This window comes from Callospermophilus lateralis, chromosome 19, assembly GCF_048772815.1.
Source record: "Callospermophilus lateralis isolate mCalLat2 chromosome 19, mCalLat2.hap1, whole genome shotgun sequence".
Classification (NCBI taxonomy): Eukaryota; Metazoa; Chordata; class Mammalia; order Rodentia; family Sciuridae; genus Callospermophilus; species Callospermophilus lateralis.
Window position 1 is genome coordinate 10,741,825 of NC_135323.1, and position 17,980 is coordinate 10,759,804.

General features: G+C 43.0%; 1 protein-coding gene across 9 annotated transcripts in view; it reads left to right on the plus strand.

The window, feature by feature from the left end:
* Mrtfb (myocardin related transcription factor B) overlaps positions 1-16,943 on the plus strand; it is a 236,746-nt gene extending 219,803 nt beyond the window's left edge. For 5 of the 9 annotated variants that reach the window (XM_076840859.2, XM_076840862.2, XM_076840865.2 and 2 more), the window contains 8 exons: positions 1,013-1,136; positions 1,616-2,644; positions 4,618-4,773; positions 7,573-7,731; positions 8,029-8,163; positions 11,471-11,531; positions 13,419-13,493; positions 13,585-16,943. In XM_076840859.2, the coding sequence (XP_076696974.1) occupies positions 1,013-1,136; positions 1,616-2,644; positions 4,618-4,773; positions 7,573-7,731; positions 8,029-8,163; positions 11,471-11,531; positions 13,419-13,493; positions 13,585-14,120 (2,275 nt within the window). In that variant the 3' untranslated portion in view covers positions 14,121-16,943. The remainder of the gene's footprint in view (positions 1-1,012; positions 1,137-1,615; positions 2,645-4,617; positions 4,774-7,572; positions 7,732-8,028; positions 8,164-11,470; positions 11,532-13,418; positions 13,494-13,584) is intronic. The other 4 variants (XM_076840863.2, XM_076840864.2, XR_013089462.2 and 1 more) reach the window with 3 other exon arrangements.
* The last annotated feature ends 1,037 nt before the right edge of the window (positions 16,944-17,980 follow it).

Sequence of the window (17,980 nt, forward strand, 5' to 3'; positions counted from 1 at the left end):
TATATACGACTATACCATAGAATATCTACCCACCATACTCTTGGGTTAGGTATGTCTTTCGGTCAGTTATCTACCTAGGAACAGAATTGCAAGGGTCATAGGGTAGCCACGTTTTTCTTTAGCCATTTCCACAGTTGGGTAAACTGGTTGTATCAAGCCTCTGTTATCAGTGCTGAGAGATGCGTTTGTCTCAGGTGCTTGGTATTATTATAGCAATTCTGCTAGGTACACAAGGCTATTTGTGATGTGCATTTTCATTTTCCTTAAACCTAATGAGGTTAAGCACTTATTCACCTATTTAGTGACTGTTTGGATATACTTTATTGTATACCTGTCCAAGATTCCTTCCTGCTTCCCATCCCTTTTATCCATTTTTGTGAGCTTTTTCCCTACACACACACACATTGATTTATAAGGCTTTCTTTAATACCTGACAAGGGACTCAGAACATAAAAGTACCACCTTTTTCCATTCTGTGGCTTGAGTTGTCACTATCTTAAAGATACCCCTTTTATTTACTGCCTTTTCTGTCCTATTTTGAGAAATCCTTGTCCATCTAAAAGACCTGAGGATATTATCTTAAGTTTTCTTATAAGAGCTTTCTTGTTTTCATGATTCACATTTAGATTTGGGAGAATGATGCGAGATGGAACATTCCTCACCCCCACGTAAAGATCCAGTTTGGCCAGCACCATTTATGGGAAGGATAACCCTCTTCTCCCTGCTACATGGCAGTCGAACCTTTTGATAACTCGGGGGCCCTGTATGCAGAGATTTGTTTCAGGAGTCTCTCCTGTTTCCCATTTGTCTGCTGTTCTGTCCTTGCCTCAGCACCACACTGTTGAAATAACTGGATTCCTATCACATGCTGATCACTGGTTGTAGGGCTCTTCCAGTGTTGCTGTCCTTCAAGGAAATGACCATGACGTGGCTGTTCCAAGTTAAACTATTAATAGAAGCAATAGCAAACCTATGAGTTACTATAAGCTCTAATTTTCTTTTTCTTTTGAAGAAATGACAAAAATAACAGTGGGAATTCAGCTTTGACCAATAGCGTGCCCGGCACACCAAGACAGAATCCATGTGCTCCTGTGAGAAAGCCAGGACCTCTGCCCTCCAGCTTGGATGACTTGAAGGTGAGGGTTCCAGGCAGACCCTACTCTTATATAAGTGCCCAGAAAATGGGAACAGATGGCCAGATTTGTCTGTCACATGTGCAGTTTTCAGTGGCCATTCAACCTTAGCAGCAAAATGACAAACCTCGTAGAGGTCTTCTCTCTTTACTTCCCTTATGCATCTTTCAAGATGGACAATAGCAGCTCTTAATTACCTAGCATGTGCTTTGTACAAGCACCATAGAGCGATCACCTTCACATAATTTTTATTGCAGTATATTAACAATTGTTCCATATTTTTAATTATTGCTTGTCTTACTGTGCCCAATTTATAAATTAAACATCAATATTTGTGTATAGGAAAAAACTTCACATGTATAGGGTTCAGTACTCACCACAGTCTCAGGTACTTATTCCCTATGGATAAGGGGGCCACTGTGTACTCTTGATCTGCCAGAAAGTTATAAAAACCAAGAGACCTGATTTGTCTGTACCTCCAGGTATCGGAACTGAAGACAGAACTAAAGTTGAGGGGTCTGCCAGTGTCGGGCACCAAGCCGGACCTCATTGAGCGCCTGAAACCCTACCAGGAGGTCAACAGCAGTGGCCTTGCCTCTGGCAGTATTGTGGCAGTGTCATCATCGGCCATCGTCACCAATAACCCAGAAGTCACTGTGGCATTGCCAGTCACAACCCCACAAAACGCTGTGACTAATTCAGTCTCTACTTTGAAGGCAGAAGTGCCGACTACTGCACCCACCAACACAGCCCATGCTGAAAACATTCATTCCCCTCTGCCAATCTCCCCCTCGCCCTCCGATCAGTCCAATTTGAGTACTGACGACACAAACATGGCAGACACTTTCACCGAGATCATGACCATGATGTCTCCCTCACAGTTCTTATGCTCCTCTCCCTTGAGAGTGGCAAACCACGAAGACAGCCTGAGCCCCACCAGCAGCACCCTGTCAAACCTGGAACTGGATGCTGCCGAGAAGGATCGCAAGCTTCAGGAGAAGGAGAAGCAAATCGAAGAGCTGAAAAGGAAACTGGAACAAGAGCAGAAGCTTGTGGAGGTTCTGAAAATGCAACTTGAGGTGGAAAAACGAGGGCAGCAGCGGCCAACAGAACCCCAGCCTGGCACCCCTGCTCCCTCTGTCACAGCGGATCAGAAACATGGCGGCCCTGGTTCTTCCATCAAGGATGAGGCCTCACTCCCTGACTGCTCCAGCCCCCAGCAGCATATGCCTGTGGCCAGCCACTCTGTAGGCCAGCCCATCTCTACAGGTGGCCAAACCCTTGTTGCTAAAAAGGCTGTAGTCATCAAGCAAGAGGTCCCCGTGGCGCAGGCAGAACAGCAGAGTGTGGTCTCGCAGTTTTATGTGAGTTCCCAGGGACAGCCTTCTGCCATTGTCGCTCAGCCCCAGGCTTTACTGACCACGCAGACTGCTCAGCTGCTGCTCCCGGTGTCTATCCAGGGTTCGAATGTCACCTCAGTGCAGCTGCCAGTAGGCAGCCTCAAACTCCAGGTGGGAAGCATGTCATGAATTTGCCTTACAGCACACCCAGAATGGAGACCAGTGACAGAACCCCACAAGTCCTTTCAGAACACATCCATAGGAGTCACAGTTGTAGAACACATGTGGGTGAGGAGAACCATTCAAAAAAAAAAGGAATAGCTAGGACCATTTTAAATGGTAAAAAACAGACACGGGTGCCTTTCTCTGACCTCTTCCCTTCAATGAATGCAGTATCATGTACAGATGCTTTTCACCCATTTTGTCCCATCACCTTGTATATTTGTTCAATGTCCTATATGTAGAGCAGTTTATATATGTGAAAGTCAGGATAGTATCTCAGTGTCCTACTTATAGGACCACTTATCTTTATTTTTGATGAAAATAAGGATTTAGAGCTTATAAATCCTTTAATTTAGACCTATTTTAATGTACCCATATCACAATTTCATCAAAATATTGGCAGATTTGAAAGTTTGGGACTTCATGGGTTCAAGGTCAGTGGCATTGTCATGAATGATAAGTGGTCCACGGCAGCAGCTTCCATACCCATCAGGTACTAAAGTGGCTTACTTCACTTAACCTTTCCTCCCCCAGAAGAGCCACATGATGTAGCCCAATTCTAGATGGGGAAACTGAGGCCTGGAACAGTTGAGCTCAAAGACAAGGCTGATGTTTAAACCCAGATCTTCCAGACTCTAAACCTCTGCTTTTACTCCATTCTATTCTGCCTCCCAGACTTAATTCTTGTAAGGCACACATTAATGTGAAGGTGCCTCAACTAAGGAGGCCATGACCACAGATGGAGGAGTGTGGATATCATGAAAAGGGGATAAAACACCCAAGGGTAGGTTTTGTGTTTATATAACCTGCCTATTTACCTGAGGTGGTTTTTGTATATGTGAGTTTAATAGGTTTTTCACAAAATGTGGGTCAGGAGTAAACAAACCATTTGGACCAGTACTTCCCAACCTTGATGACCCAAGTACTTCTAATAGAGAGGAATACCCTTGTCCCCCTGTAGTTAGGGGGCGTGACCCAAAGGCCCTTGGCATGTGCACAAAGTCTGTCTCCCCATTCTGGCTCTTGAGCATCTATGCCATTGAAGATCTACTCCATAGTATATCTTTTAAAATTTTTTTGATCCAAATCTTCTATTAGAGTTGTTGTAGGAACAAAGACTTTTATTCTGTGCCTTTGTATACCCTAGACATTGCAGGCCATCCCCAGGGAGTATCTGCTGCAGCTTTATAGAAGCAGGAATCTGGGCAGATGGGCCTCAGATTTCCTAGTTGCTATTAAATGTTTTTCAGTACCTGACCTATGTAGTATTACTATTTTCGTTTTCTAATTTTCCCAGTTTTCAGATACCATTTCTTATGTGACTAAGAAATTTAAGGGCATGAAAATAACTGGTTTAGTGTTTGATACTGATTTAGAATTGTTAAGTTTCCAAGATGAAAGGTCGGTCAGTGGGTATTTGACTAAGTTATAGTCAAATAGCAGCAAGAAGTTCTAGCATGCTATTGTAGACGAGGGTGAGTGTATATAACAGTTGTGTACCATATATTTCAAAAAGCCAGAAGAAAGGAGTTTGAATGTTTTCACTAAAAAGAAATGATAGGTGATTGGGATGTAGCTTAGAAGTAAACCACTTTTCTGGCAAACACAAGGCCCTGGGTTCCATCCTCAGCACCACAAGAACATTTTCTTTTTTTTACTGTTTGACCCGATTTAAACATTACACAGTAGTATGTGCATTGGAACTTTACATGGGTAGCCTATTAATATGTCTAGGTTCTGTTTTATATGTAAGTTAAAAAAATTTCAAATGGATTATTAATAATTTATGCAAATGAACTGGAGTGTGTACCTGTAAACATTGTCTTATTCCATTTTAGATTTGATTTCCAGTTAATTCTACATCTAACATCTTGAATCCAGCTCTGCTTCTGACAATTCACCGATTTTTCTTGACCTCCTAGACTCCACCACAAACAGGAATCCAGACTCAGCCTCAGACAGCAACTGCTGCACAAATACCAGCTGCGGCCCTGCCCTCAGGCCTGGCCCCAACTGTACCTCAGAAACAGGAGGCCTTCCCGCAGCACGTGCTCAGCCAGCCCCAGCAAGTCAGAAAGGTTGGTGGCTGATCCCAAAGGTCATCTCCTCATCTTCCCCACCTGCTCCTTGGGAAGCCCCACTGCTCTTTCTGCCACAGAACATGCCCTGGGTCAGATGTTGTTTGGCAGCAGATTTTCCAGTTGTTCGGAATTGAGAGAGTTCTTTAGTACTAATAGCTTAACAATTAAATCCTTTTCCCAAGTAAAAGGTTCAAAAGTATATTTTTTAATCCTTATACACTAAATTTAAAGAAATTTATTTTAAAACTCAGTTAAGTTAAATGTGCTATTCCCTGGGGAAAGATATGTGAAGATTGAAAGGATACTTCTGACTTCTCTCTCAAGTAAGATCTTTATGCTGTAGGTATTCAGAAACCAGAGGCTTTTACCATCACAGCCCCCACTGCTGGGTGCTTGGCTTCCTGCACGGTTTACTCACTTCTTCATCTTCATATGAGGGTATTGGCCTAGGACTCATCCTGAATATAAGTTCCTTCCCCAGACTCCGAATCTTCATCATCCCTCAGTGGGCTGGGAAGGTAGCTTAGAGGTGGAGCACTTGGCTAGCCTGTGCCAGGCTGGTGGGGTGGGCAGGGTGTGCACTAAGTAAACAACATTCCCTCTTGTCCAGTAGGTGGAGCTGTGTGCACATCTTCTTGCCAGAAAAATCCCAAGGCCCCCAAAACAGGTACCACTATCTTAAACCTTGAGAACTGAGTCCCAGGGTTTAGGCAGTTAGGTATGCTATCAGTACGCCTTGAGGTAGTCCAAACTGCTGGACCCAAGACAATATGAAGGACAAAGATCAACGACCATTTTTAGCAGTAACAGTCATACTGACATGCTCTGGCCCAGGTCCCCTCGGAGACACAGCATTAACTGTCCACAGTTGTATGTTACTGAGCTTCAGAAAAGCTCACAATACCATTGTCGTATTGTTGTTATGAGCTCAGTAAGTGTTCACATGTTCAGACAGTTTTCTTTGGGTTAGGGAAGAAAGAGGAAAATATAGACATAGGATGACAAGTTTATTCACTAAGTCTTAAAATACTAGAATTAGGAATCATCATTTCCAGCTTACAGGAAATGATGTTTTACCAAATGTAAGGAAATTCAGCTTTTTCCAGTAGGAACATATTTATAGAGCTCTTCACTCAGAAGTTATATATGTGTATCTATTCAAAAAGTATAACTTTTGTGCTTAAGAAAATACTCATATGCTGGGCATGGTGGTGCACACCTGTAATCTCAGCATCTTGGGAGTCTTCAAGTTCAAAGCCAGCCTCAGCAATTTAGTGAGGGTCTATCTAAGCAACTTAGCAAGACCCTGTCTCTAAATTTTATTTTTTATAATTTTTATATATATATGTATATGTATATGTATGTGTATATATACACACACACACACACATATACATGTGTTTTTTATATATATATAAAATGGCTGAGGCTGTGGCTCGATACCTCTGGGTTCAATTCCAAGTTAAAAAAAAAAAAAAAAAACTCATACACCAGGTGCAGTGGTATATGCCTGTGATCCCAGCAGCCTAGGGGGCTGAAGCAGGAAGATTGTGAGTTCAAAGTCAGCGTCGGCAACTTAGTGAGACCCTGTCTCTAAATGTAATAAAAAAGAGGGAAGAGGGGTGCTGGGGATGTGACTTAGTGGTAAAGCACCCCTGGGTTCAATCCTTGGTATCCAAAAAAATAAATAAAATACTCATTATTTGATAGTATTCTGAAAGAGGAAAAACCTCCATTTCTAAGAAAGTGTATTAAATATTTTTATGCATAAACCAAGTTGTATGAAATACAGTACTCTATCAGCAACATCCCCATGTATTTGTAAAAATATATAAATTTGTAAAAATCCTCAAAATGCCTGACTCTTTATATAACTAAACAAAATGTTCCTGTAATCCTAGCAATTTCCTTCCATAGGAGGAAATTCTCACCTCTGACTAACAGAGCAGAAACAGCTTCTCAGAAGGGGGCAGATTTTAAAGGCAAGAGAGCCAGTGAGTGTGGTAGGGGCTGCATTAGTGTGTGCTTGGAGCAACAAGGCCGCTCCGCAGCTTTCCAGCTAGAGTAAGGACCTGGGCCAGGACGACAAGACAGAGGCCCAAGCCCAGAGACATCACTAGATAGCAAGTGCTGAGCGGGGACTAGAGTGACCTGATACTACTCTTACCTAAGTGTAAGAAGGAAAATAGAACTGAAGCAGAGTCAAGAATTATTGCCGCTCAGAGGCTGGGCCAGTGAGAATACAGAGAAGAATTCATATTACTTTTGAGGTGTCCAGGAAGGTGATGTGGAGGAGGCCTTGGTGCTGATGGGTAAGGTTAAGAGACTAGAGAGGCTTGAGGATAATTAGCTCATCCTGACCCTGAAACCTGAGAGGAGATCACCTAGTAAGGTGGTCAGAAATTCAGCTGTCACTTTAGAGGGAAGCCTGGAGAAAACCTCCCACAGGGCTGTCTGCACCAGCAAGTTGCTCAGGAGAAGTGAGTGTGCTCCAAAGGAAGGTCAGGCAGCCCCAGGCCAGGCAGATGCAGCCCACCTCCTGTTTCTATGGATAGCATTTTGTTGGCTCACAGCCACTCCCATTCGTTTCATGGTGTCCTTGCTGCTTTTCTGCTAGGATGCAGAGGTGAGCACTTCCGAGAAGATACGTGGCCCACACGCCTTAACCTTAGGACTCTTTAGCCCTTTACAGAAGTTTGCTGACCCTGCTCTGAAACATGGCTTTTTTTTTTTTTAAATACTTCATTAGGAAAAGCAAAAGAACAAATTGAATGAGAAATAATTTATTCATTACAGGTTTTCACAAACTCGGCACCAAATACAGTTCTTCCATATCAGAGGCAACCGGCTCCAGCAGTCCAGCAGCCCTTTATCAGTAAGGCCTCCAACTCTGTTCTTCAGGCCAGAAACCCTCCACTTTCATCCCTGCAAAACGGACCCAACGCTTCCAGCAAGGTAACCCTGTAATGACCTCAGCCAATAGGACTTGCTGACATTGACAGCACTCTAGTTCCTCACCCTTTTGGCTGGGAATGACCACCTATCAGTGTTGGTGGGGTGATGGCACCTCGTTAAGGAGGAGCCCTGCTGTGGTCACACAAGGTGGCCCACCAGAGACCTCAGCTGCCCAGGTCCTTAAAGAGCTGCTGCTAAAGATCTTTGATTGGCAAGAACCGCAGAGCTGAGTCTAGCCAGGGCAGGAGCAAGCTTGCTGCCAAGAGCTAATTCATGCTTCTCCTCTATTTGATACAGCCTAGCTCGCCCCCTCCACCCCAACAGTTTGTCATCCAGCACTCTCTGTTTGGGACCCCAGTCACCAAGGCAAAAGACCCACCCCGCTATGAAGAAGCCATCAAGCAGACACGCAGTGCACAGTCCCTTCCAGAGGTGAGTGTGGACAGTCACAGTTCATGAAACTGGTGTTTCATGAGCTCCCCCAACCCATCCTCAGCAGCCCTATACCAGATCCCTTGTCTGAGACTGATTTGCCTTAGTGAAACAAAAATTATAATCAGGAGCTTCCTATTTTAACTGGTATTTAAAAATCTCGATCTCATTATGAAGAATCCCAAACATTTCTGTAGGAGAAATTACCTGTAGGTACTACTTATTCAGAATCCAGGGTTTGTCTAACTTTTCCTTTGATACAGAGGGATCAATTATGTTAGGGGCTCATGTGCTCAATAGCAGGGCACATATTTTATTCAGCTTTCTCATTTCTAAAGCCACCTTTGTCAGGCCAGCTAAATCCACTTTACCCTGCATCATCTCTCCTAGTCTCTAGTACCCTCTGCCCCTCAGGGTACACTGTGGATTTGACAGACCTGCAGTTCTCCAGGCTTTGCAATACCTATGCCCACCGACATTGACCTCTGAGCCTTGTTTCATTGAAAAAAACAGGAACAGTTGCAGCTGCCCCTGTGTATAAATCATCTGACCTGTGGCGAAAGCCCAGCCCTAGCAGCACTTGTCATCCCTTACCCTAAACACACCTCCGACTCTCCCCACCTCTCCAAAGCTCTTTTAAAGCTTAAAACTTAACTTACTTTCTAGAAAGGACCCCAGCCCCATAGAGCATACAAACCGGTCCCCCTCCACCAGGGGGATGTGTCATCACACCGTAGTTGGCTGGACCTACCTTGTAGCCAAAGTGAGCATCTATAGAAACTGGCAGATGACAGTGTGCAGTTGGGGCACCCTCACGGAGGGCACATGGATGCTCAGGCCTGTGGTGGACTGCCTGTCTGAGGAAACAGACGGTTGCCATATGCTTCTAGTATCCACTTAGTGCCAAGAGAAGACGGCCTCTCTAGTTGTAAAAACATTCCCTCAGTTCCAGACTCAACAAGGGACCCATGAGGGAAAACCCAAATTTCAGGAACAGGTTTAAACATTTAGAATAAAAATCGAAACAATTAAGAGTCACCTAGAAGTCAACTAGACTGTCCTCCCCCATGGTCCACTAAAAGTAGCATGTATTCTTCATAGGGAGCAAAAATGAGTTGGCAAGTGCTCAACTAGTGTTTTTATGAAAATAGAAAGGTAGAACTGATCCTTCCAAACCTGGCTTTCATGTGTAGGCTTATTAGCACTGCCTCCTTGATTTATGTAACAAGAAAGGAGCAGCTTTGTCTTTAACTTAAGACAACTTGTTGGAACCCATGGGGTTTACGTGTCTCTGGGTTCATATTTACAGACCAAGGGAGAAGAGTTCTCCGTTTGTGAGTAGGAGTAACACTGTGTCTAGAGTCCTTCTTTATGTGCCATTGAGCACCCAAACTCCAGAAATTCAGTGGGGTTTTTTTGTTTCTGAAGTACATTTACTCAGACATCCAGTGCCATGGGTGGCTCAACAAGGCTATCCTGGTTTAGTCTTCCCACAGGTAACAGCTGTAAATCCTGATCACAATACAAAAAGCAGCTACATGAAGGCATTGAAGACGAGTAGAAGCAGTCACGTTCCAGTGAGGGTCCACACTGGGAGAGAGAAGTCACATGGCAGGAGTTCCCTCCTCTTGCTCTGGGGTCATGCTAAGTGTCAGGGTCACTCTTAGAAAGTGACCTAGACACTCTATGGTCTAGATACCAGAGGACAGGGTTGAGAGCAGCCAAAGGGAAAGAAACAGAAAGAGTCCCGCCTTCTGTCTGCCTCTCTGGCTGACCCCTAAGCCACATAGGCATGGTAGACTCAGCAGCTCAGGTGAAGACAAATCTAAACCAAGATGGAACAGCTAGCTACCCTAGAGATGTTTCTCAGTTGAAGTCCAACCACATTAATAGCTTACTAAACCAAAAGAACCGCACATCTTAGAGCAATGAGAACATCCACACCATCCACTTCTAACATGCAACATCAAGGTTGTGAGAACAGCCCGTCTTCAGAAGAGGTAATCAGCTGAGGCGAGACCAACTCAGAGCTGATCTACATGTTGGAGTTTGCAAACAAGGGTTTAAAGGAGCCACCTCCTCAATGATGTGAAACAAAATGTTTATAATGAAGAGACAGGGGATCTAAACAGATACAGAAATGATTTTTTAAAGGCTAAATGGAAATTCTGGAACTAAAATATCTGAAATGGAAAAAAAAAATCATAGATGAACTTCACAAAATGGAAATTCTGGCAGTTGGCGGGGGGAAGTCAGTGAACTGGAAGACAGCTCAGTAGAACTTATCCAGTCTACTTACCAAGCCTCAGAGCCCTGTTATGTAACAATATGATGCAGATATAAGACAAGGAGAGAAGAGGAAGAATGAAACAGATGGATATTTGAAGTAATGTCAAAATTTCCAGAAATATATGAAAGATAAATTTATAGCTTTGAGACACCCATTAAACACCAAGTTGGGTAAATAGAAGACCTAGTCAAATTATCAAGAGCAAAAGTTAAAGAAAAAAATAATTGAAAGCATAAAGAAAAAAGCAACACATTACATATAGGGCTAAAACTTGATTAATGTCAACTTTTCATGAAAAAAGTATGGAAAGAAGAGTAAAATAACATTTTTGAAGTTCTAATTCATCAAAGATAGCATTGTCTTGATTTTATAACGTAAATATTTACAACTGATAAATGAGAGGAAATAAGTGGATCTATACAGTTACAGTATTCCCTATTTTTTATGTATTGTTACAACATTAAGTAGATGTAAAAGCTAAGGATATGTATTGTATACCTATAGGAGCAATTTTTTTTCATATAATGAAATGAAACTTAAAAAAAAAAAATCTAACTTTTTCTAAAGTATTTTTTGAGGACAGGAAGGAAAGAACAGGGAAACAAAAAACCAGACAGGACGACTAGTAAATAATAAAATGGTAAACCCAAATTTAACCACATCAGTAATGACCAGAAACACAGCAGTTAACAATTCAACTAAGATGATCGTCTTTAGACACTTAAAACTTAACCTAAATGAATTATAGATACTGTATTAGAGACTTTTTGAAATTCAATTCAGTGATGGAAAATAAGGAAAGAGTGGAAGTCAGCTGGGCTAACATCTTATTCCTTTCTTACTTAGCTCTTAGCCAACCTAGCCAGCTGTGACTCTTGGGGTAAATGGCTGAACTTCTTGGGTGACCTCATTTTCCAAATCATCAAATTACAGATTAGAAGTGGATGTTCTGTGAAGTCCCTCAGTACCCCCACCTTCGTACGCAAGACTGCTAACACATTTTCTCCTTTGCCGTAGATTTCCAACGCACACAGTCAGCAGATGGACGACCTATTTGATATCCTCATAAAGAGTGGAGGTAGGTCAGAGGTCATGCTGCCCACCGCCCCCCAAGGAAGTAGCTTCTCCACACATCTATGACAGGTCTCCTCCAGAGCTTTAGGTCATTACCTAAACAAGGAAAAGTCATTGATTCAGCTCCAAACAGTAATATTACATTAGATTTATCCATAGATATCTGCCTGCTGAAAAAGATTCATTGCCAAACAAAGTAAAACTGGATTTAAATTCTGTGTTGAAAATTTCAAATTGTATCCACGAGTATCACTCATTTTCAAGGGATGAGAACATTCCCGTTCTACTTTAATTCTGTGACAACCCTGTTACCCTGTTTGGGCAAAAGCAATGATACTAAAGAACTTTGTATATATGTAGTCTTAAAAAGGGATTTTAACCACAAAAAGTGTCAAGGTTATCTGTGCCTCAGCTTACACGTCTTTAAAAGGAAAAACAAATCAGCATTTAAAGTTCAAGGGCTGGGGATGTAGCTTAGTGGTGGAGTGCTTGCCCAGCATTCACAAAGCCCCAGGTTTGTATCCCCAGCACCACAGAAAAAGAAAGTTAAATACAAATGCTATTTAGTTTTTTAAAGTACCTTTAAGTTATCCGATGAAAGTAGTTTTATTTGAATTTTGAAATGCCGATTGAAATTTCTCCACTCATAACAGATATTTTTGATATTGAGGTTGATGTTATGGTTAGAATGTTGGGCATAGCAGAGAATTCTTGATTTGCCTACATATCTGCATGTGCAAATGTTTTGTTTTGTTTTGTTTTTTTCCCCGCTAAGAACTACATTGGCCTTGCAAAATAATTTAAGCTCATGGTGTATATAAACTATTGAAATTTTTGAAACAGACATTCCATTCCCTCATTTTTAGGATGAAAAGTTTTTGTTAAATCTGGTAAAGATAATAAGTCTTAAAAATTGTTAAATTTTTATGACCTAAACTTGGAAATTCAAATGCAAAGTCAATCAACAACTGAGTTGTTTTCAAAACAAAAATGATCCAGAGCACACAGTTGCCAATTCATTAGTGGGAATCAAATTTTAAGTTTTTTTTTTCCTCTCACCCGTTTAAGAATCTGAGCTTTCATTAGTTTGATCTATTTTCCCTCGTGTACCTGCATAAAAATAAAACCAGTTATATCCTCATGAAAGTCATTCAAATATACACAGCGAAGTGAACACCCGTGTGTATAATAAATGGTCCATTAATTCATCCCTTGATCTGGCAAAAAGTAACACAGTCAGAATTTATCAGGGCAGGACCGAATCCTCAAGATTATACAAACTCAGAAAACAAGAGAGGGAAGAAAGCAGGTGATCCACCTTGTCTTAAGAAAAAGGTGGAAGGAGCCATGTGTTGTCAAAAATTTAATAAGATGTCCTTGTAGGGCTGGGGTTGTGGCTCAGCAGTAAAGTGCTCACCTAGCACATGTGAGGCCCTGGGTTCAATCCTCAGTACCACATATAAATAAAGGCATTGAATTCACCTATAACTAAATTTTTTTTTAAGACAATGTCATTTATGTTTTCAGAACTTTATACAAAATGCGTATGGCTGAATTGGGGACACAGTCCAACTATAATGATTTTTTTTTTTTTTTCAAAGAAAATATTAGATCTTTCTTAATATTAAGAATATACTTCAGGTCTCTTTGCAAACTCAGGAGAAATATTTCCATTCAATTTGAGGATCTCATGCAGTTATCAGCAGATTCACAGTGTCAGATAAGAAAGGAGCCATACCTTAAAACCTTAATGACTAAGAATAAGGACCCAATAATTAAATAAGCCCTTGATTCCTGTCAAGTAGGATATTATAGCTTGCAATGCTTAGTCTTACTGAGGAAAAACTGAAAACACATCAGAATGTAATAAGCTTTTGTTTTATCTATTTAGCTAAAATGATTCATCATCCTAAAGATTATCAAGGATTAAACCTGACGAACAGCATTTCTCTCATCTCTAAGAGGGGTGAGAATAAGAGTCACAAAATAGCAAAATAACTGCCCTACTAATAGAAATTTTAAAATGGTAGTAAATCTTTACTTCAATTATTTTCCAGAGATTTCCCTCCCTATAAAAGAAGAGCCTTCCCCAATTTCCAAAATGAGGCCAGTGACAGCCAGCATCACCACCATGCCAGTCAACACAGTGGTGTCCCGGCCACCACCCCAAGTCCAAATGGCACCACCTGTGTCCTTAGAACCTATGAGTAGTTTATCCGCCAGCTTAGAGAACCAACTAGAAGCCTTCTTGGACGGAACTTTACCTTCAGGCAGTGAAATGGCTCCACTACAAAGCAGCAGTGAAGACAGGGAACCCTTCTCCCTGATCGAGGATCTCCAGAACGAGCTGCTGAGTCACTCTGGCATGCTGGGCCATGCACACTCACCCATGGAGACCTCCGAGGCCCAGTGTGCTGTAGGGGCTCCCTGTCTGTCTCTCGACCTCTCAGACTCCCACCTGGACAGCATGGAGTGGCTGGACATCACCATGCCCAACACATCCTCGGGGCTCACTCCCCTCAGCACCACTGCACCAAGCGTGTTCTCTGCGGACTTTCTAGACCCACAGGACCTCCCGCTGCCATGGGACTAACATCATAGGCTGCTTGTCTCAAGAATTCATGAGGTTTCAGAATATGAAGAAGATTCTAAGAGGTCAGTTTTTAGAGATAGATCCATAGTTGCATTGTTGCAATTAAAACATGTAATAGAAAGAGTAGCTAAGAAGGTCAAGGCCTGGAAACCAAGTTTGAAACCTTTCATTGCATTCAGCAGTGAATTCCTACAATGTAACATGGCACAGGGCCTTCTGAAACACTAGTCCAAGAAGACTCGCCTGGTTCTCCAGACTGCAGTACAGAAGGAAAAGTACCTTTAGATAAAGACATAAGAAAGGGTAAGACATGCAGGAAAATGACACTAGGATTCTCTGGTAATCAACTACATGTAAACCTCTGTGGTCACTGGGACCCTAAATAAAAGGCAGACAGCTCCACTCACAAACCAAGGCCGCAGTGAGGGAGAGGAGGTCTCTGCAGGAGCCACTTCCTAGAGATGGCTTGAGCCAGCCGGGCACAGCCGGGAGTCGGAGAGTGGAGAGTGCTGCCCAGCTTGGTGCGACAGCTTCCAAAGGAAGACTTTTGCTCCACTCAGAAACCTGTGATTTTTTTTGTTGTAGTTTATTTTGCAATTTTTGGAATCTTACTTTAGAATTTCCAAATTTAAATGAAAGATATTTCACCACAACCATATGTCTACAAGATATTGTCAGACAACCCACTGTAAAAAGTCCAGGTATATTAATAACACTGAAAATTCTATTAGCAGCCCTCTGGGTTGATTCGATTGGTTTTAGTGTGTATATTAGGCATTTATATGTACACTCTGACTTTGTGATTTGTACAGCTGACGTTAGGGTAAGGAAATGGGTATCCAGTGGTCCTACTTTAAGAACTCAATATTTCTAGAGTACTTGAGCCACATGTATTTTCATATTTAAAGAATTGCTGACTAACTTTCAGGTAACCAGACCCATCTCAATGAACCAAGAAAAGGCTAGCATGAAATGTCTTTCTGAGCTGGTGAATTAGAAGAATGGAAGGTAAGGGGGAAGTCTTCTGTGAACCAGGACCAGGACATTCCCACCTCAAGTCCAAGTTAGACTGTCATGAGCTCGGCCACCAGACCCCAGCTCTGGCTGTCTTTGTCACCAGTCCCTGGTTATCATCTTACAGGCTTGTAACTGGATGTCCTACCCAAGCTCTCACTATATTATCAAGCCTAAATATCAAAAAACTGGAGGTTTTATTAATGTTTTTCTATATTTAAAAAAAAAACTATCATATTTGTCAAGTAGTTTAAGAAATTTTCTGAAATGCCAACTATCACAAGATTTCCCAAATTATTTTGATCTAGTAGTTTTAGGTATATATAAAATGTAAATAATGAAACAAAAAACTGAAATCTTCCAAACAAGGGTGGAGGGCTTTATTAAATAATGACACTGTGCTGTCTCCTCACCCTGTGTAGGCCCAAGGGCCAGGTTGATTCCTGGGTCATTAGATGGTGGATGCTCCACACAGTGACACGCAAGAGGCAGCCTGACCCATTGTTTGGGTAGAATTTGTGAATCATTTCTGGGTTTGTGTTTTGCCTAAAAATATAATTCTTTTTTGGTCTATAAATTTTACTATATGTAAGAAAAGTCCGCCTTTCCAACACTAGCTCCCTGGAGCCCTCTGTTAACTGCACTTTCTGGCTTGAAGGTGCTGATGGTGCTGACATGCAAGGCAGAGGCCACTGTGCTCAACGTAGTCAATGATGAAACTGGCAACCCACCTGACGGTACAGCAAGTCTGTGACCAGCTCCCACCCAGGCAGATGAGGGCTTCCCAGCATAGCTAATGGGACCCAGGTCAGTTCCCAGGTAGGGATGGTCTCCAGAGCCAGGTTATCACTTGGGAGGTGACCTTCCCTATGGAAGGTCTTAGCCCTGGATTTTCTGAGGGCTTCTGTCTGTGGTTCATCGGGTCCACAGTCTCCAAGCACCTTCTTTGTTCAGATTTTAATAGTGTGTTAATTAGCACCGACTAGCAGTGGGACTGTAGAAGGCAACTGAACACTTTGTGCTCCTAACGCCTGTTGAGTGACTTCCTGGTTCCGTAATCCCGAGTTGCCTACACAGATCGTTTTCCAGTCCTCGGGTCCCTTCATCAGTAGGGACCCGAGAACTTGAAACACACCACAGAAAGTTTGCTCTCCAGAAACACATCACGCAGCACAAAGAATGCCGGCTTGTTAGCAATGGGTAGTCAAAGAGCAGCCTACATGCGCTCGAGCCTTGGTGTGCAGCGTCTTGTCCTCCAGAAGGCAGTGGGCCTGCAGCACCTCCCGCCAGCAGCCATCCCACTCGCACCATTCCACTTGGCCCTCCTTTCCCAGCCCAAGTAGCCAGCAGGCACCTGGGACACAGTGCCACTTTCCAGGGCCTCACCCCCATGTCCAGGTAAGGGCAAGCACATGGGCAGTGTGTTGGCACACATGTGACACAACCAAAGACCACTCTGCACACCAGGCCTTTGACCTGGCAGAGGTGATGTGCACGTACTAAAGGTGGTTTTCTGCTGTTGGAAGCTAGTTTTATAGCCATTAAAGCACAGGACAAAACACAGGACAAAGTCGAATTCTCGCTATGCATGTGTGTGGTTCAGATGTGCTGCTGTTATACATCCATCATATTGCAAAGTACTACATTGCCAAGGAAACAGGCCTAGAAACATTGTCACACCCATCTTATTTCCCTGCATAGTCTCAACACAGTAGCATAGACCTTCCCTTCTACTGTAATCAGGTCAACTTCTTGGGGGTGGGTTAGATAAAAAGAATAATGCTGAAGCTCCTAGAAAGGCTCTGGCAGTGTTTGGGGGGGGGGGGGCGGGTGTGGTCATCCTGCACATCTCATTGTAGCGTCTCCTAGGAGGCGTCTTAGGTCGACGTTGGTAGATCATGTTACAGCATCTTCCCTGAAATGTGCAAGCTACCTTATAGGATTTGCCACATATCTACATAGATTCAGAATTTGTGGAATTTTTTTGTGAAGTTACTATGTTTCATGAATATCTTTGTAATATTAATAGGTCTTATTTAAATTTCCTTTTTAAAAACCATGGGGTTCTGTGACCCATGTAACTGACACTTGCCGGCTTGTGAGTGCTATTCAGGAACAGCGGCAGAGGTGCTGCCCCAGCTGCTGCCTACAGAAGGCAAGGTCACAGAAATACGGTGGCGTCCCCAGGCCATGCAGTCCAGACACCCAGTGGCGCACAGGAATACGTTTCCCATTTTGTGGCCAGAGCCAACTTGGGCTTCCCTCACCCCTGCTCCCAGTCATTCCAGGCAGCACAGCCGTCTTCAGAGACTTTTCAGAATTCCCAGGCTGACCAAGCCACAGCAGCTGATGAAGCAGCTGTCCCCACAGATGAGAAGGACTTGAGCTCAGAGGTGGCAGAGCACTATGGCAGGGTTGAAAGTGTCAGAGTAACCCACATGTCAGTATTCACCCTCCCTGCCATTTCTGCAGGCCATGAGGTCCAAGCCCCAGAAGCACCTGGCCAGTCAGGCAGGAGCCTGTGGCACACTGGAGACTTTAAGGACATTTGAAGAGAATAGGTATTCAGTGTCACCAGCAGGAGAACACGAGGTCCTTTAATCAAATTCACCAATAGCTCCCTTTTTTACTATCATTCACTATACACATGAATGTCGAATACTGGCAACAGAACGCCAAGTGCAATTGACCCACTGCCCCAGAGGATGCAGAATTAGCACAAGATGATCCAAGAGCATGAACTGGAAGGTTAGGCTTGTCGAGGAGCACCGCCTACGAAGTTCATAAGTGTGTCTGGAGAGCACCCTCACTGTACTTCTGCCGGTCTTTTAAGTGACTTTAATCAA